General features: G+C 39.4%; 1 protein-coding gene across 1 annotated transcript in view; it reads right to left on the bottom strand.

The window, feature by feature from the left end:
- Positions 1-1035: 1035 nt before the first annotated feature.
- Positions 1036-20620, bottom strand: part of PNLIPRP3 (pancreatic lipase related protein 3) — a 49815-nt gene continuing 30230 nt past the window's right edge. The window contains exons 6-12 of the mRNA XM_017871234.1: positions 17972-18091; positions 17766-17888; positions 13221-13339; positions 10077-10209; positions 7448-7559; positions 2176-2343; positions 1036-1907 (exon numbers count right to left, since the gene is read on the bottom strand). Coding sequence (XP_017726723.1) covers positions 1826-1907; positions 2176-2343; positions 7448-7559; positions 10077-10209; positions 13221-13339; positions 17766-17888; positions 17972-18091 — 857 coding nt within the window. The 3' untranslated portion in view covers positions 1036-1825. The remainder of the gene's footprint in view (positions 1908-2175; positions 2344-7447; positions 7560-10076; positions 10210-13220; positions 13340-17765; positions 17889-17971; positions 18092-20620) is intronic.

Here is a 20620-nt window from a genome sequence, read left to right as displayed (position 1 = left end):
TCAGCATTCATTCAGGAAGCAGAACAATTCAGTAACAGTCCTTGCCCAAACAGTAGTAGGCCATCATTACTATGCTACAATAATGCAGGGCACTCAGAGGGAAAGGGAATCATTTTTTTAGTGCTTCATTAGGGAATAGCACACACAGAAAATAACGGCGTCACCTTGAACTTTTGGAATTCCTTTGCCTAGATAGTTCATGCACTGTTTTTCATCCTCACACGTTCTCATAATGCAAAAAAGGGGACAGATATTAAGAACTATAGGACGGTAAGTCTATACTTTATTAAAATAGGGTTCTCGGAAGTTAATTGACTACCATTAGTCTTTTCAAGCCTTGAAGGAGTCAGCCTAGAGAACTCTTGGGCGAGGAGGCAGCTAGTACTCATGTTGCCTAATGCCACGGCCGGATCCGTAACTCTTCCTCCACCTTGGGACCGGCGCAGGCTCGGGACAGCTGCTCTCAGGAAGACTTCTCTCCCCCAGGGTCTGTGCTGACTTCACCACCAGCTTGCTAATGAATGCTGGACTGTGACACAATTACTCAGTACGGCTCAGTCCCTTCTACTGAGCTTACTCATAGCCACTCTGCTCCTGGGTTGGCCCAGGTGTGAATATGTGCAGCCCACCAGTGAGAGCAGTACACACCGCCGGATCATGCCAAATGTCCCTGAACCCGTGTTCCTCCTTCTCCCCAGTAATCTTCCATCCCTTACTTGCAAAATGGGAGAGTATCCCACTTGCTTCTCTGCTTTCCGCCACAGGACAGATTTATTTATGTACATCCACGGGTCCTTCTGAAGGTTCAGCTGACAGCGAGGCGCCAAGGAGAATGGAGAAACCCTCTGCAGAGTATCTGTCATCATTTCTCTCCAACAATATTTATAGCATAGACCTATAGGCTAAACACTGAGCCTAGTGATAGAAAACAGAGCAAATGAAAATATAAAATTTCTCCCTTTCGCTGGCTAAGGACAACTCACTTGGAAGAAATTGAAGCACCACAAAGAAAAAAAAAAAAACACAATGGACACATTTAAATATTGTAATATTGTTATTGCAAGAAAAAAAGGTTATCCAAGTGCTTTACAAATGAAATGCTGCCTTGAGGCTAAATACAAATTCACCATAGAGCCTTCAAGACCCACAGAGAGGAGTAATTCTCCTGCGGCAGGGACTTTTGGAGGAAGGGGGCTATACCCTGGGTTGTTGAACTTCAGATCCCATTGCTAACTGATGAACACATAAGAGATAAGCTCTAAAATCTCTCTTATGCATACCCTGAACACCAAGGAACACCTTGGAAATACTAGTGCAATCTCAAGTTTTATTGTTACTAGGTAGACACATCAACCCACAAGGTTATAATCTACTATATATCATGCACTATAGTCATAATTTGTCTCAGCAAGATTTAACAACATAACAAATAGTTTTATATAATTTTAGAACAATGATTATTATATCTGAAAATGTACTTCAAAAACTCAGCAAACCAGAGGCTCACTTTTTTTCCAGTGAGTTTATACACTCACCGTACATTTGCATCACCTCCTCTTATTCAGGAAAATTCCAAAACACCTCTATTTTGTCACTGACATCCAGATTCCTAGAGACCACAGGAATTATCTTTTGTCCCAGGGTTCAGTGTGTTTTTAAGGTGCAATTAGATGAACATTCTACACAGAAAAAAAATACCAAACCTGTACTTGACTCTGAGTAAGAACCTTGCAAATGACTGGGAGTCATTTACAAGGGTTACATTTGGTCTGGATGCCAGGTGGAAGGAGACACTTTTCTTCACTGCTCCTACTAAAGAAATCCGTCATGACTGTATCTGAGGTTGGCATGGTTTCAGGTTCTGGGGAATATTAGGTCCTATAATGTCTTGGCTACAGAAGGTAGATCTGAAAGTTTTTAAGGAAAAAAAAAGGAATTTTAACCTGATGCCAGGGAAGAAAAGACATTGGTAGATCCCCGATTTAATTAGTCATTCTTATTTTAAACACTTCTGCAAATAAAGCATTGGTTTCTTAAATTTTCCTTTTCTTTAATTGCAAAATTTCAAAGTCTATATAAATTTTATACTACTTGCACATTTCAAAGTATCTATGGGTTTAAACATCGTTTATAAAATGTAAAGTACTAAAATGAAAAGGAAAAAGCAATACTTACTTATATCCATATTTCCCAGATGTATTTATCACCATTTCTGCTCCCAACTTATTCTGAGAATCTTCAAACAAATGTTTTTTCCAGATGAACTGAACACTTGTAATGTTTCCAACGTTAACATCTGCATCGATTAATTTCGTGTAAATCATGCCTGGCTCAAGTTTTCCACTGTAAACAAAAATAAGACTCATAAGTTTGCACTGGCTGTTCACAGCACTGAATGAAAGAAAACACATCTGTGTATGCACTATGGAAGAGAAACTTGTATTTGCTAGCATTTGCTTGTAGGAAATTTATTCTTTCCATGTGTATTGATCAGTATCTCAGAATAGCATGGTTCTGAAGTTTGAAAGAAGGGTGAAGTAAATGGAAAGCTTGGCTAGGTGATTTTTAGAGAATACCTAGAGAGGCATTATTGTGATTTCTCCACAGTGAAAGTTCTGGTCTTGGCTTTGTAGTATCAGAAACCAGATTATACTGACACCAGGAAATCAAGAAACTCTCAATAGTGGACTAAATTTACACAAGACTTATCTATGAACCAGAAGCCTGTTCACCAATTCACAGTGTGGAAATGCCTCCCTTTGATTAACCAGAAAGCTCCCGTGCCCTTTTTCTGGTACCTTCTTTAACCACATAAAAGGAATTGGGTAACCAAACTAGTGATCAAAAGACATTTTGTTGACACAGCAATAGAGCAGAGAGAGGTGCTATATCTCGAGGCACAAGGTATGTTCCATCCAAGCCACAGTGAAGCCAATGACATGTTTCTTCCCCATCATGCAAAAATTCTCCACTGTGACCCAAATTGGTCGTGGCACCCAAACCAACATCTCTTACCTCCAGAAGAGCTTCCTGACTCCCATTTCCTATAGCTATTGCTAATATTCTCCTTCTGATGAAACAGTCCCTTTTTTGTTGTGTTGGCAACATAAATTAAACTATAGTTAGTAAATGATTAAGCTACAATCATAACTAAATTTGTCCCCATGTTACCCCATACTGTATCACCTTTCCTTATTTCTTCATAACTTAAAACTATTCTTCTGTTAATGTATCATTTGTCTACTCAAACCGCAATATTAGCTCTGTGAAAGAAGGAACTGTGTCTGCATCCCCAGCAGTTAGAACAGTTCCTGGCACAGTGTAGGCAGCTACATATTTGCTGAATGAATTAACGAACGAATATTGCTATTTCTAGGGTCTGTCTTATTATATTACTAGTAGAATTAATTGATTTAATTACCAGAGGAAACTGTTCTTCCAAATTCTTAAGGGTAATCTTTCTGTTATTCCAAGAACTATCTTCACTCAATGCCCATACAATGCAGCCCTTTATGTCATTAGAAGTCCAATTAGCTAAGATATAACCTATGATGAAGCTGGACTTTTTTTTTTTTAAACACTTAAGGTCAGGGGTACATGTGCAGGTACCTAGGTAAACATGCGTCATGGGGGTCTGTTGTACAGGTTACTTCATCACCCAGATATTAAACCTAGTACCCGTTAATTATTTTTCCTGATCCTCACCCTCCTCCCACCCTTCACCCTCTGATAGGTCCCAGTGTGTGTTGTTTCCTTCTATGTGTCTGTGTGTTCTCATCATTTATCTCCCACTTATAAGTGAGAATATTCAGTATTTGGTTTCCTGTTCCTGCATTAGTTTGCTAAGGATAATGGCCTCCAGCTCCATCCATGTTCCTGCGAAGGACATGATCTCATTCTTTTTTATGGCTGCATTGTATTCCATGGTATATAGGTACCACATTTTCTTTATCTAGTCTGTCATTGATGGACATATGGGTTGATTCCATGTCTTTGCAATTATGAATAGTGCTGCATTAACATAGGCATGCATGTGTCTTTACAATAGAACAATTTCTATTCCTTTGGGTATATAATCAGTAATGTGATTGCTGGGTCAAATGATATTTCTGTCTTTAGGTCCTTGAGGCCTTCCACAATGGTTGAACAAATTTACATTCCAACCAGCAGTGTATAAGTGTTCCTTTTTCTCCAAAACCTCAGTATGTTATTTTTTGACTTTTAATAATAGCCATTCTGACTGGTGTGAGATGGTATCTTATTATAATTTTGATTTGCATTTCTCTAATGATCAGTGATGTTGGGCTTGTATTCATATGCTTGATGGCCATGTGTATGTCTTCTTTTGAAAAGTGTCTGTTGATGTCCTTTGCCCACTTGGTAATGTAGTTGTTTGTTTTTGCCTTGTAAATTTATTTAAGTTCCTTATAGATGTGGGATATTAGACATTTGTCAGATGAATAGGTTGCCAAAGTTTTCTCCCATTCTGTAGGTTGTCTGTTCACTCTGTTGATAGTTTCTTTTGCTGTGCAGAAGCTCTTTAGTTTAGTTAGATCTCGTTTGTTAATTTTTGCTTTTGTTGCAATTGCTTTTGCCATCTTCATCATGAAATCTTTGCCTGGGCCTATGTCCTGAGTGGTATTACCTAAGTTGTCTTCCAGGGTTTTTATAGTTCTGGGTTTTACATTTAAGTCTTTAATCTATCTTGAGTTAATTCTTGTAATATATGGTGTAAGCAAGAGGTCCAGTTTCAGTCTTCAGCTTATGGCTAACCAGGTATCCTAGCACCATTTATTGAGTAGGGGATTCTTTCTCCATTGCTTATTTTTGACAGATTTGTCAAAGATCAGATAGCTATAGGTATGTGGCCTTATTTCTGGATTCTCTATTCTATTCCATTGATCTATGTGTCTGTTTTTGTAGCAGTACCATGCTGTTTTGGTTACTGTAGCCCTGTAGTGTAGTTTGAAGTTGGGTAGCATGATGCCTGTAGCTTTGTTCTTTTTGCTTAGGATTGTCTTGGCTATTTGGGCTCTTTTTTTTTTTTTTTTGGTTCCATATGAATTTTAAAATAGTTTTATTTAGTTCTGTGAATAAACTCAATGGTAGTTTAATATAGATAGCAACGAATCTATAAATTGCTTTGGACAGTAGATAGCCTATTAGAAATTTAGCAATTTGGCCAGGCACAGTGGGCTCAGGCTTGTAATGCCAGTATCTTGGGAGGCTGAGATGGGTGGATCAGTTGAGGCTAGGAGTTTGAGATCAGCCTGGCAAATATAGTGAACCCTGTCTCTACTAAAAATACAAAAATTAGCCAGGCATAGTGGTGGGCACCCGTAATCCCAGTTACTCAGAAGGCTGAGGCAGGATAATCACTTGAACCCGGGAAGGGGAGGTTGCAATGAAGCGAGATCACACCACTACACTCCACCCTGGGTGACAGAGCGAGATTCCATCTCAAAAAAAAGAAAAGGAAATTAGCAATTTATATAATGGTCTTATTTATTTGTGAGCTGCACAAATAAAAATATATGCTCATATTTGTATAATATTAAATGGATGGGATTAAAAATATACCTTATATGCTATCAATTTTTTTCCACTTGCTCGATTATCTAGATCTGTCTTTTCATGTTATTGATATTGTCATTTTAATGATATTGATTCTTCCTATCCATGAGCATGGAGAAGCTGGACTTATAAAACTTGTCTGAAGAATAGAACTAGACCAGCATACAAATTTAGCTAGCTGACTTCATTTCAAGATGAGAAATCTGCTGTGAACCTTCAATGCTTACTTATTCTTAAAAGAGGATTGGGTAACTATGCAACAGCATTACAAACAGCTTCTTCGGCCGTTATCAAAGGAACAGAGATGTGGAAACGCTCTTACAAATCTTAAAAGAGGCAGAAACTGCATATTCATCGCCAGCTGCCCCAGGTTAGGTGCCTCTGTGCAGGGCACAAATCACACAGCTTTTATCCAGCGTCCTGTGAGCCTCAAAACCACAGGCACATGATTGTGCTGAACTGCACTCAGAGGGAGGCTTGATGGAGCCATGAAGAACAGGCAGAAACAAAATAGCAGACAGGAAAAAGTATCTGCAACAAAGGAACAGCATGGGTAAAGTCCTGAAGAAAGGTAATAAGGGTGGGATCTATTCAGTGCTGAGTAGTGCAAACAGTGTAGCCTCGCTGAACTGAAGGTGGAACAAAGCCAAATGGTGGGAGACATGGCTAGAAGAAGGGTGGGCTGGAGCCTGTGCACCAACCAGGATCCAGATCATCACTCACTGAACTTATATTTACAGACAGTTGGACCAAGGCAAGATGACGTGCAGAAACTCTGCCAGTGATAAAACTGATGCATCTCTCAACTGACAAAATAACCAAAAAATCTCTGTTGTTCGTGCCTGTGCCCAGTGTTTGAGGATGATGGAAATCACAGAGATAAAACACCTAATCCATTCATCTGTTTGCAAAACAGGTTGCATCTAATTAGTATGTACAATGTTAATTCTGACATAAATTACAGAATAAAATAATGGACATGAACATAATACAAAAATGCTAAGGCTGAGTAAATAAAAGATTAAGAAAATTTCAAGATAAAAGGAGGCTTTAGCAAAAGATACAAAAGGAACATCTGAACTGGATGATGATGATGATGATGATGATGATGATGATTATTTTTGAGACGGAGTCTCGCTCTGTGGCCCAGGCTGGAGTGCAGTGGCCGGATCTCAGCTCACTGCAAGCTCCGCCTCCCGGGTTTACGCCATTCTCTCGCCTCAGCCTCCCGAGTAGCTGGGACTACAGGCGCCCGCCATCTCGCCCGGCTAATTGTTTGTATTTTTTTTTTAGTAGAGACAGGGTTTCACCGTGTTAGCCAGGATGGTCTCGATCTCCTGACCTCGTGATCCGCCCATCTCGGCCTCCCAAAGTGCTGGGAATACAGGCTTGAGCCACCGCGCCCGGCCTGAACTGGATTATTTTTAACCTCTGACTGTTCTAACACATGTCCTGTATCTGTGGGTAATGCTTAGACAGCTTATTAGAAATTTAGCAATTTATATAAATGTCTCATTTGTTACTTACACAAATAAAAATATATGCTTATATTTGTATAATATTAAGTGAATGGGATGAAAAATATACCTTGAATACTGTCAGCTTTTTTCTACTTGCTCTATTATCTGGATCTGTATTTTCATGTTATCATTTTCTAACATTTTCTGTTTCTAGTTGGAACTGTAGAGAAAATACATATTATGATTTCTACTTTACATTTGGAAAACGTGAAGTAAAAAGAAGAATCAAAGATAACATGATAGCCTGTGGAATTATAGGAAAAGAGAAGACTGAACAGCTTACTGAGCCAGTCTCACTGAGTGTTACTGAGCCCCCAGCACGGTGCAAAGCGTCAGTTTCTCACTGTGCCTACCTGGCAATGGCAAACTCCCCAGTTTTCCCAATTGTCCCGCCTACACGAAGAAAGACAGTCCCTTGAGTGACTTTGCTTCCTCTGAGTTTAACGGACAATCTGTGCCTCCAACCTAGATACAAGGAAACAAGAAAGAAAGAGAGAGAAAAGGTTAAAAACACATGGGAAGTATGACATCCTGGATCCTTTCACGGAAATACAATTTTCAGAGTTGTATTTGAACAGTGCTGCACATATTCATGCAAAAATACAACTTTAGTTTCAGTGAATTTGGTGAAAACTACATTTAAAATACACATTATGGGCCACATTTTAATTTTCCAGAAAAAATAGTTTAATAATATTTTAAAAGAACATTCTTTATTTTCCAGATATTTTATCACTTTTAAAATGGAAGTCCTGTGTCTTCTTTTGTCTATTTCCGTTGTATTGTGTGGCATATATATAGCATGTATACTTTCTATAGCCAAGTTTTTATTTGCCGTAGTATGACAATTAATCCAGAAAAATCTAGGAAACCTATTGGGCAAGAAGATGTGTGCTTTTATAATCATTTAGAGGCAAAGCGAGTCATTCTTCTTCTCCTGCAGGGATATGTACTAAGAATGCCCAGTACACATAGATACAGATCAATATAATATCTGTCAGTAGGATCATTCCCTTGTAAATGGTCAAATGTAAATTTTTACATCTAGAGCTAAACAGATCTTTTTTATTGAATTCTTAAATTACTGTATGCTTAATAACAAACTAAAACAATGCAATTCTTCATATGATTATTTGAAAAAGAATTGAAAAGGGAAAGAAACCTACCAGAGAGGAATTTTAATTCCTGAGTTAATCATTGTCAAAGAATTGTCTTTCTCTTCTCAGTCTATTCTACTGGAATCTGGGTCCCCCTGCTATCTTTCTACTGGAATCTGGGTCCCCTGCTATCTTTCTACTGGAATCTGGGTCCCCCTGCTATCTTTCTACTGGAATCTGGGTCCCCCTGCTATCTCGCCACTGAAACCACCCTAGCCAAGCTCAGTAAGGGTTGTATTGTTTCTTCTTCATCCAATGAGCCTCTGTGGGGCCCTGTCTCATTTGACCACAATACAAAGGAAATAGACAAAAGAAGACACAGGACTTCCATTCTTAGAAGTCATAAAAATACTTGGTGTGGGCCAGGAGCGGGGGCTCACACCTGTAATCCCAGCACTTTGGGAGGCCGAGACGGGCAGATCACGAGGTCAGGAGATCGAGACCATCCTGGCTAACATGGTGAAACCCCGTCTCTACTAAAAATACAACAAATTAGCCACGCTTGGCGGCCTGCGCCTGTAGTCCCAGCTACTCGGGAGGCTGAGGCAGGAGAATGGTGTGAACCAGAGAGGCGGAGCTTGCAGTGAACTGAGATCGCACCACTGCACTCCAGCCTGGGCAACAGAGGGAGATTCCGTCTCAAAAAAAAAAAAAAAAAAACAATTTGCTGTGGCGTATGTCTCCTCTCTTCCTCCTCATCTTTCTTTCTTTGGTTCTTTTTACGATAACCTTCACTGGTCTTCCTTCTTTCTGCCCATTCTTCAGTCTCCTTTGCAGGGGCCTCTTTCTCTCTTTCCTTCTCATGTGGCACATTCTTCTTGGGTAAGGACATCATCCACTTTTACCACACTGACTACAGGCTGAGTGACTCCCAAATCTCTGTAGAACACATCCATTTCCAGAGGCTGAGATCCCTATCTCTACCTGCCTCATGGGCCACACATACTCTCAAACGGTAAAGGCAGCTCCACAGTAACATGTGAGAAACTAGCCCATCATCTTGCTCCAAACTAGCCTTTCTTCCAGTGTCGTCAGGCTCAGAGAATGACACATCATCCACAGCCAGAACTGTCCTTGACTCCTTGCTTTTCTGCATTTTTAAATCCATTCACCTAGATCCATTTTGCTTCTACCTTCTATCTTTGCAACCTCTCTACTTCTTCTTCTTCTTCTTCTTTTTTTTTTTTGCCTGAATTGTGGCAATAATTATCTAACAGGCACCCTGCTTCCATCCTGTGGCCTTCTAATCCATGCAGAAACTAAAGTGATTTTCTAAAATAAAATAATCTGGTAATTCTTAATACCCTTCAATGGCTTTTCATTCACCCACAGACAAAGCCCAACCTTTCCACTTGGGACACAAGGCCCATTCCTCATTATCTGTACCAATTTGTCTCTCCCACTTCATCTCCTATCACTGTCCTCCCAGTCTCTAAAATCCTGGCAGGGGCTTCTTTCAGTTTCTGCTCTCTCTTACTTCCAGGCATTTACAGATGTGGTCCCTACTGCCTAGAATACTCCTACTTTCCTTCTCCCTCTTACTCATCCTACGGGAGTCAGCTTAGAAAGGCTCCCTGACCTTTATGCTCTGCACATATCTTGAATGTTTCCTAAGAGAAAGTTTATTACTCAGGATTGGAACTGAGATTTTACTTGCTGTCTTTCCCATTAGCCTAAATTCAGTTAAAGACCTCACTGTGTTGTTCTTCACTGAATTCCCAGTCTGGCCCAATGCCCAATTATGTAGTAGACACTCAATAAAACTGTTGAATTTTAAAGATAAGTACCTTAAAGCATTACAATAAAACTTAGCTATAATACTTACGGGCAAATGGGGAAAGAGACCCTGTGTTTAAAAAATAATATAATCCATTAGTCTTCATACTTTTGAGGTGAAATCTATCAGCAAAATGACCCATTGTTGGGCAACCTTCTTTGGGACAAAAGAAGCAATTTCCCTGATGACAGAAAATGAAAGGTGATTACTTACATAATTAGAAATGTTGCCCTTCAATAAAATGCGTGATATATTATTAAATAATAATACATCTCAAGTATCTAAATAGAAGATACACATTTTAAAAGTGCCTAACAGGCCACCATGTCTGTTTTCAAAATAAAACAAAAGCAACTGAGGGAAAAGAGAAACTCCCTGTTAGAAAAATGGGTAGATGATATGAAGACAATCCACAGAAAAGGAAACTCAAATAGTCAGTAACTAGGTAAAAAAGATGCTCAATCTTACTAGTTGTCAGGAATGTGTTAATTAAAACAAGGTATAATTTCATAGTCAACAGATTTGCAAACATTAAAGCAATTGGCAACACTGAATACGTGTAATAGGGAAATTCTCCTTCGCTTTTGCTGGAAAGCTGTATTATTCTTCACTGCATTCCCAGTCTGTAATATAATTTTAAAACGTCAAAATATAATCAGATCAAATTTTAAATTTTAAAAGTTTGCTGTGCACACAAAAGAACAGTCCTTGAGCTGGGAGGCTTCAAACTGAAAATGGTAAGAAGCCCCCGCTTACAGCAGTCACAGGATAGTTTATAAAGACAGAAGTATTTTGACCTTTTTTTGCAATTGGCTATTATACATTAACATTCTTCTCTAGGGCAAGTAGAGATATTTATGTTGATTTGTCTATAGCTGATTGGTTTCATTTCCCTGAATCATGCTGACAAGCAGGTAAAGCTCACTTTTTTTGTTTCATTTATGATTAGAGCTGGTGTTTCTGGGAAATCAGCATGACTTGGTTTTGGCTATTTGGTTGTGGGTGGTCTTGGGTTATATCTAAATTGTGGCCTTCATTTGTATTTTTCTTTAGCAATCAATAGACATTTTAAACAGTGATTTGGTAGCGTCTAATAAAGAAGGAAATGTATGTATGCTTTGATAATTTCACTTCTGTTGTATGCCATGAAGGAATGCCACTCAAGCACATAAGGAGACATACAAAGATGGCAGAGTTGGTAGACATTGCTTTTAATAGCAAAAACTGGAAACAATCAAAACTCACATTAGTAGGGGAATGAATCAATAAATTACGACTGATTCCCATAAAATAAATACATTAGATCTATGTACATCAATGTAGATTTCAAATTTTATATTTATGATATTTAATGAAAACAGCAAATCCAGAAACGTACTTATCACATGATAGCATTTATTTGATATATATCAAATTCAACTCTGCCTTAGGGGCAAGAATGAAGGGAATATAAGGCCCTTGACTTCTTTAATTTTATTTGTATGTTTTAAAAATCTAAAGGAAGAGGAATGAAATATGAACATTTAAAAAACATGGGTAGCAGCCGGGCGCAGTGGCTCATGCCTGTATCCCAAGCACTTTGGGAGGCTGAGGGCTGGCGGATCACGAGGTCAGGGAGATCGAGACCACACTGAAACCCGTCCTCTACTAAAAATACAAAAAAAAAAAAAAAAAGAAAAATCTAGCCGGGTGTGGTGGGTGCGTGGTCTTGTAGGCCCAGCCTACTCAGGGAGCTGAGGCAGGAAGAATGGTGTGAACCCAGGAGGCGGAGCTTGGCAGTGAGCCGAGATCACGCTACTGCACTCCATCCTGGGTGACAGAGCAAGACTCCATCAAAAAAAAAAAAAAAAATGGGTAGCAGTGCTTGAATATTTGCTCTTTTAGGCTTTGAACTTTTAATTTAATAAACCATGGACATTTAGGCTAGGACTACAGTAACATCCTATTTATTTATTTACTTACTTTTTGAGATGGAGTCTCAATTTGTCACCTAGGCTGGAATGCAGTTGTTATTCAGAGGCATGATCATAGCACACTGTAGCCTTGAATGTCTGGGCTTAAGAGATCTCCTGCCTTAGCCTCCCAAGTAGCTGGGACTACAGGTGCATGCCACTGCTGGCTCTGACTTACTTTGATTGTATGACTCTTTTGGTACGGTGCAATAAAATACGTCGAGGAAATTGATTCATTCTAATAGTTTGTAACCACATGTAGCATCCATGTGGCATTAGCTAGCTTCTAAGTATTCTCCAATTTGGCAGATTAACTCTTATCTCCAAATATACAATGACTCCAAGGGCTTGCTTCCACTAGAAGTAAATGCTAGGATCCCTTGGGTGCTCAGAGCAGCCGCCACGGCAGGAAGAAGAGAGGAGAAGGAGGATATGTGGGAAATGTTAATGTTTGGCTGTCAAGCTTTCTGAGAATGGCAGGAAACTGAGAGGATGGCCTAAACTCATCCATCTGCCAAGTTCTGTAGCAAGAGGGAAATGCTTCTTCATGTCACAACACAGTGCTTATTCGCAAAGTACTATTACTTACCATAAACTTCGGCTGAACAGCCCACATTTTCTACTCTGATAAAACAGGGGATTAGGTCTCTAAAGCAAAAGAATGAAGATCTTTTCCACTTCCCACTACAAAATAGATTTTCTTTCTTTTACTCAAGTAAAATCAGATTTGGTAGTTTGTCACATATTGATCTCTGTGGAACTCCTCTGAGCTATCTATGCCTTAGTTCTGCTCTGTATAAATAATTACATTTTAATAAAATAATGTTCATATTCCAAGTAAATAGTAATATGTTTGGTTGTAGCTATTGATTGGTTCAGCCTTCTTAAGGCATCTTTGAAGATGACATTTAAAATATATATGCAGAAATATTTTTGCCCTAGACTTATGCCTGTTACACAGTAGCACCTAATTACTGCATAACAAATGGCCAAAAAAGCAAAATTGTATATAATCTTCAAAAGAGCTGAAAAAACCAGAATATAAACAGTTGGTTGAGTTATTTCAACCCTCTAGCAATCCCAGCTACTGTTCAGTACTCAGCACAGAAACAATCCATTATTTCCCAAAATGGCAGGTGCATTTTTTTTGCTACCTACTCAAAACCCTAATGTTTAGCTGGACGATTGTGTTTCAAAAAATTACTTTATAATTAAATTCCAAGTAAGATGATTTACTTACTGCTTTAAAAGATGTGTAGGATCTACAAGGATAAGCAATAAATGCATCAGGATTAAGAATGCTTTCAGCATAAAATTGATGACTTCGGGCATGGTTACAGTCAAAGAAGGAAGCCATTTCTGTGAAAACAATTCCCAATTAACTGACAGCAATTAACTGATAACTGGTAGCATAAACTATTTCTTAGAAAGAGTAACTGTAAGTGGCAGTGTCTTGAGTTGCGAGGGCCAGACCTTTTGTCTAGGCTTGGATACTGTACAACATTTATCAAAGTTACATATAATTTTATTTGTACCAAAGAATTATGTGACTCAAAAGGCACATTCAAGAAGTGGAAATAAACAAAAGCAAATGTGATGACTTTGTGCTTTGACACTAATATACTGAGTCACTTCCTAGCGACAGTGGCAGGAGGCAGGCAATTTCTTAGGCAGATAGGAGTGTATACCAGTGAAACCCACCCTTCAAGCCAAAAACAATGTGAAGCCTGAAAACCAAGCTGCCAGTTCTGGGTAAAGTCCCTGACCAGAGTGAGAACTTCTATTCCTGTTTGCCTGGTCTTTCCTGAACAATGTTTTGGTTCTTCCTGAACAAGGATTTTAACCAATTAAATGTTGCTTTTTCCAAGGCTACCTACAGCCCACACCTCTCTCATTCTGAGTCTTTAAAAAACCCAGACTAAGCCACACTTTGGGGACTACCTGCCTTTGGGTGGAAACTACCTGCCTTCAGGTAGGGGCTACCCACTTTGGGTTCCCCTCTCAGCCAAGAGCTGTTTTGTCACTCGATAAAACTCTTCTCTGCCTTGCTCACTCTTCATTTGTCTGTGTAACCTCATTCTTCCTGGACGTGGGACAAGAACCTGAGACCCACCAAATGGCAGGTGCCAAAGGAGGTGCTGAAACACTGCAGCCCTCCCACCCCATGCATCAGGAAGCAGTGGTGGGGCTGGGACAGCCCAAGAGCTGTGGGCTGGAGTATGGCAATGGGATCAAACAATCTGGGACACATCCCTGTTTGCTGAACTATGCAGAGGGTGGGAACAAATGAGCTGTAACACAAATGAGCCGTAAAGTTTCCTAGGGGCTCAAACCTCAAGGCTCCCTAAGCCTCGGTAACATGCTGTATGTAACATCCCCTTTGGGGCTCCGTGGTTCCTGGCATCTCTGAGTTTTTTGGGCACCACCACATTTCCCTCATTCAGAAGCTGGCGTCCAAGGTGGAAGCTGCTTGCAGTATGCCTGGTCCAGTCACAGCCTCATGTGGAACCAGTGCCTGTACTGGCCTAAAGCCACCCACCCTACCACAGCAGCGGGCATGCCTGGCTCACCCTTGGCAGGTGTGAGATCCAGGTCAGCAGAGTGAGCTAAGCACAGGCTGCCAGGCCAAGTGGGTGAGACAAGTCCAGTGGTGAGCCCAGCAGGTGAAAGTGAAACTCAAGCAGAGGCACTGCAGGCTGTGGAGGTCTCTGGCTGGTGAAGCAGCACGGAAAAAATCCTGTATCACTAGGATCTCTGACACAGTATCCCTGTGCATATAGTATCTCCACTGTAGACCAATTAAGAGTCTGCCTCTCTGTTTCTGCAAGAATAACTAAACTCCCTCCTATTCAACCACAAAATATTCAGCACTGTTAACCAGTGCTAAGTTAAAGGTGTAACAGGTAGGGGGTTTTATAAAGAATGCTAAAGATGAATTAGTTTTGCCATTATCAAGTATGACATTATTGCCATCAATAGTTGGGATTATTAGAATAATAATAAGATCTAAATAAATCTGCATATTCCAAAATTTTCATAACATTGTAGTCATTTCTTCTTTCTTTTCTTTCTTCTTCTTCTTTTTTATTTTAGAGATGAGGCCTCACTACCTTGTTGTGCCCGGGCTGGTCTTGAACTCCTGGCCTCAAGTCTCAAGTGATCCTTCTGGCTCAGCCTCTTAAAGTGCTAGGATTACAGGTGTAAGCCACTGTGCCCAGCCATTTATGCTTTCTTTTATTTTATATAACACTATTTTTACTGAATGGCATGGACTATTCTTTCAATGACCTACACAGCTTAGCCAATCTTTGAGAAACTAGATTTTGGTTTTAGCATATGCAGTGTAATTATTATGTAATAATTGCTTCCAACAAATGACTCCTTCCTAGGTCCTCACCCATTTGCAGTATTATGTAACCATTCCTTCTCTCAACATGGAGGCCATGTTTTCATACCCCTGCCCCATTACAGGCTGATCTTGTGACTTGCTTTGCCCAGTAGCTAAGAACCAAGATCAGTTCTGTGGAGAAACTCACACTGGTTAAATTCTAAGGCTTTAAAAGACCTTCCGGCATCCACTCTTACTGTCTTGGAACCCAGTTGCAATATTATGAAATCCAGGCTACCTGGCTGGGAAGAGAGGTCCTGAAGGATGACAGACCACCTAACAGAGGAGAACAAGTCCCAGGGTTCCCGACATGGAGGGTGATCTCAGACCTCCTCATCCAGCTTAGCTCAGCTCAGCCCCCCAACTGGATACAGTCACCTGAGTTACTCCAGCCAACACCACACAAAGCAGAGTCTCAGTAGAACTCTGCCTGAATTCTGACCTTCAGAATGCTGGCAATAACATAATTTTTCTTGTAATTGTTCACTGTGGTTTGTTATACAATAGAGAACTGAGACAGCATAGTTTCAGAAATAATGTAATATCATCAGCACAAATTAATAATTGGCATCATCCATTTTTATTAAACAAAGACTTCTTTTACATTAGGTCTCTGTATATCTATAGATTTATATTCACAATTAATTGTGATTTAGACAAGACGGTTCGTTAGAATATAGCAAACTATTAATTTTAAAAGTAATGGTTTCTTAGTAATAAATTTAAGTAAAATAGAACACCTTGAAGTCTTAAAACTCATCCAAAGGTTTAACGTGAATGATAAATGTTCTTTTAATCCAATAAAGTTATAGGAAATCTTAAAATGTCTCAAAATGATAGCTTATGATAAATGTATATTTTAGTTGAATTAATCTTTTATAGAATTTCATATGATCTGTGTATAACAATTCATTATGTAATGAAGTCTTCTGATCTATATTTTGTCCTAATAGAAAGGATTCATAGTCATCATATAGAAAATAATGAGGAAAATCAATTTAATAATATGCCTTTTTTGTATGAATTTTGCTTATCTGAACTAGGTGACATTGGCTTTATTTCTTATTTGTTGCACCTGTAGATTAGACAGTTGTGTGGGTTTTTAAAATGTAGTCATTACAAATATATACTTCTCATCACATTTACTCTTTCAGAGCAAATATTAAACCTTTGTAATTTATTTCTAGTGAGGTAGATACCTGAGTTACACTCAATACTATGATCTGTGTATCTTTCCTGCACAACAGCCACATGAAAAAAGCAAGTAATTTCAAGCCCTTGATACCTTGACTACATAGGATTGGGCTGTGAGATATTTAGAATCATTCAAGTATCCATTATCCTATCATCATACATATATATTATTATGTATTATTGCATATTATGGATAGTATATTTCATTACTTATATGATGAAATGTAGAGACAGGGAAGAATAAATTTCCCAAATAATAACCTTTTGGTGCCTTATAACTTAATGCCGTATAGATATTACAATTATTATTATTGGAAACTACTATAAAAAGTTAAATACTACTTGTTTAATTTGTGATTACAGCATCCAGAGTGATTATTTTACAAGTAACTAAAACCACGTCGCTTCTCTGCTCGAAACCCACTCATGGCTCCTATCTCATTTGAGTGAAAGCTGAAGTCTTTTCTACCATCCACAAACTCCTGTGTTATTGCCCTCTCTCTGCCTGGTTCCCTCACTAACCTTATGCACTGCTTCTCTCCTTTTACCTAGTTTCAGCCACAACAGGCTCCTCACTGTCATGAACTTGCCAGGCTGATTCCTGTTTTCAGCCCTTACACTTGCTTCCCCCTGTTGGCCTGGAATGCCTCTTCCCCTGGTGTCTATAAGGCTTATTCCTTTAGGTCATCTCTTCAGTAAGGACTCCCTTACCATCCTATCAACAATTTTCTTCCTCTACTTTACCTTCTCTGTCACCAACACATCATATTCCTTTTCCATGCTTTATTTTGTCTCCTTAGCTCTTATACTATCTATTGGTTTCCTAACAAGTTAGAAAATTAACTCCATCAGGGAGAGACCTTTGTCTTTTGTATTCATTTCCATATTTGCTGTTCCTAGAATAATGCCTAGCACATAGCAAACACTCAATACATATTTGCTGAGTGAATAACACACCTTCCTTGTTTATATTGAGTGACTGTAATATGCTAGACATTGATAAGGCACCAGGGATACAAAGTTAACTAAGACACAGTGCCCGATCTTGCGGTTCTTACAACTGGTGGGAGAGCTTTTTATATGCAACTGTGTTTTGGGAGAAAACACATTTTATATGTATATTATGCATAAAAGTATGTGGATCCCATCTAAGGAGAGAGCTCAGTGAATATATATCAGCAGCATTCATCGTTTAGAAACTACCTTTTTTGAAAGTATTGAAATTAAATTTCAGTAAAGGTGTAATTAAGTCTTCACATCCTGGCATGTGCTTCCCTCCATTTGGGTAAAAGTCAAGATGACCACAAGCATCAATGGTTCCAACACCTGAAATAAATAAAAATGGGGTAAATGCCTCTACAAATCTTCTCTACGCTTCAATGAAGTTTCTGATTCTGTTAAAAACCTACCAAGCTCAAAGAGGATGCGAGCTGCATTTGTATGAATAACATCAACAAAGTTGGCATCCGAGGAGTCTAGCCTGACTTCCTTTGGAGTGTTGTGGAAAAATGGCCCAGCTGGGTCCAACCCTAGAGAAAGCACAACCAAGACATGTTGTGTGGAAGTGCACATTAATATTGTTGTCACTTTGGAAACATGTGCCCTTTCCTACATTATTTCTATCAATCAAAGATCACTCAGCAAAACGTACAGATACATAATCTAAATCTATAAATCTAGGGTCTCTATATATTGCAATGTCAAGTTTCTACAGATAAGTAATGCTATGTTGAGACAATGCCAAAACAGCTAACAAACTAAAAAAAATCACAGTGGCTATTCTAGGGTCTGTATATGGAGTACCATATATACAATAAGGTTATGGATTACAAACGTTCCTGAAAAGCAACATCTGTAGGCAAAAAATTAAATAAAATTTAAAAAACCCCACTCTTCAATATGTAAAGATGAATCTACAAAGCAACACAATTAAAATAGCAGAATCTTTGTCCTGAACTATGGCTCACTTTGTTCTACTTTTCATTAATAGTAATACAAATGAAAAGCTGTAAGCCCAGGGAAGTGAAGGGACTGGACAAGGTTATCATATGTTAGAGGCAAACTGGACTAACAGGCCAGGTGTCCAGACTCTCATCCCATTGTGTCATGTTCAAATGTTTCATAAAATAAGGACAAGATAGCTGGAAGTCTTTAAAACATTATGATCTTTCACATATACAATCATTTCTGTATTTGACAATTATTTGTCAAGCAACTGGTATGTGCCAGGAACTAAGTTCAGCATTCAGATATGAGGAATAAGACCTTGCTTTGTCCTCAAGGGATTTTCCATTTGGTGGGAAAGCCACCTCAATCAGTGTCCTCCGTGCAGAGGCAGTGGTGATCATAAGTGTTATCTAAGCACAGAGAAGCCGCATATAACCCAGTCTTGGGAAACTAGGACGTGCTTCTGCAAGAGATAAGAAACACGGCCTGGTACAGTGGCTCACACCTGTAATCCCAGCACCTTTGGAGGCTGAGGCGGGTGGATCACGAGGTCAGGAGTTCGACACCAGCCTGGCCAAGATGGTAAAACCCCATCTCTACTAAAAGTACAAAAATTAGCTAGGCACAGTGGCACACACCTATAAGCCTAGCTACTTGGGAGGCTGAGGCAGGAGAATCGCTTGAATCCGGGAGATGGAGGTTGCAATGAGCCGAGATTATGCCACTGCACTCTAGCCTGGGTGACAGAGCAAGACTACATCTCAAAAAAAAAAAAAAAAAAAAAAAAAAAAAAAAAAAAAAAAAAAAAAAAAATGCTAGTAGAGATCTGAGGGACCAGAAGAATTGGCCAGGGCAAAGGTAAGGTGGCCAGCAACCCAGGGGAGGACAGAGAAGTACATGGCCTGCAGATGAAAGAGCAGCACATTTGGGAAACTGTAACTAGTTTGCTAAGGCAGGTGTGTACATTTCTAGGATTTGTTGGAAGATGAAGGCAGTATTGCTAGCAGGAGCCAGATGTCAGCTGAGCCATGTCAAACAGTTTGGACATGACGTGGTCATCAATGGGAAGCTGTTGCAAGCTTGCAAGCAGGGGAGATCTATGATCAGAGTTACATTTTAGCAAAATACCTTTGCTGTGATATAGTGGCTGGATCCTGGAGTGGGGAGGATGCAGAACAGCACCAGCGTTGACCCTTCTGGGAATGTGGCATGAGCAAAGAAGGAATGTCTGTGTCACAGCTCTGGGGTATGTGCTCAGCACACTTAGCTTGTCATAGGATTTGTGTGTGTGTGTGTGTGTGTGCTTAATTTTTATCTTTCTGACTAATATAATCACTAAAAGAGCAATTATAGAAAAAGAGGAGGAGAGAAGAGGGAGTCTAGAATGGAACCTTGAAGAACATCAACATATAGGCAAAGGCAAAAGAAAAGAAACTCATGAAGTAACCTGGAGAGAGGGAGTCAAAAAAACAAAGACAACCAAGAAGAGCGGAATTATAGAAGCTAAGATGAGGGACACTTCAGCAAGGTGGGAGGGGCCCACTGGGACACATTCTGCAAAGGGGTCAAGTAAAACACAGAGTCAAAAGGTCTGGTAGAGTTCCACAAAAAGCCACTAGTGATCTGGTAACAGTGGTTTTGGGGAAAGAAGCTAGGTAGCAGTGGGTCAAGGAGAGAATGAACTAAGGAAATGCAATCACTCCACTTTCAACTTCTGTGGAGCTTGGGTCTAGAGGAATGCAACAGGCTAGGGCATCATTTAGAAGGAAATGGGAGGCCAGGAAGGAAGGGGTGAGTTTCAGCACAGCACTTCTGTTGACAAGATCTGAGAAAAAGTAAACAAATGACTTAAGTTCACAAAGACGGTGGAACTCAGAGCACAGGTGGAAAGACAATTAGACAAAGAGATCAATGAAGTAAAGAAACATGCATATGAATGAACCATTCATGCTTAACAAAGAAAGAGGAAAAAGTATTTATCTCACAATTAATCTTCAACTCTTGGAAGAATTTTTATTTTACCAGTGTGACTACACACAACTTTCTAATAAAGTCAGGATTCCTGGAGAGAAACATCCCAAGATAGGTTGGAGGACAAGGCAATCAGATTA

This window comes from Rhinopithecus bieti, unplaced genomic scaffold (genome assembly GCF_001698545.2).
Source record: "Rhinopithecus bieti isolate Rb0 unplaced genomic scaffold, ASM169854v2 scaffold_5982, whole genome shotgun sequence".
In the NCBI taxonomy this organism is placed as follows: domain Eukaryota; kingdom Metazoa; phylum Chordata; class Mammalia; order Primates; family Cercopithecidae; genus Rhinopithecus; species Rhinopithecus bieti.
The sequence above is the reverse complement of the archived record's forward strand: the minus strand, read 5'-3'. Positions and strand labels throughout refer to the sequence as shown.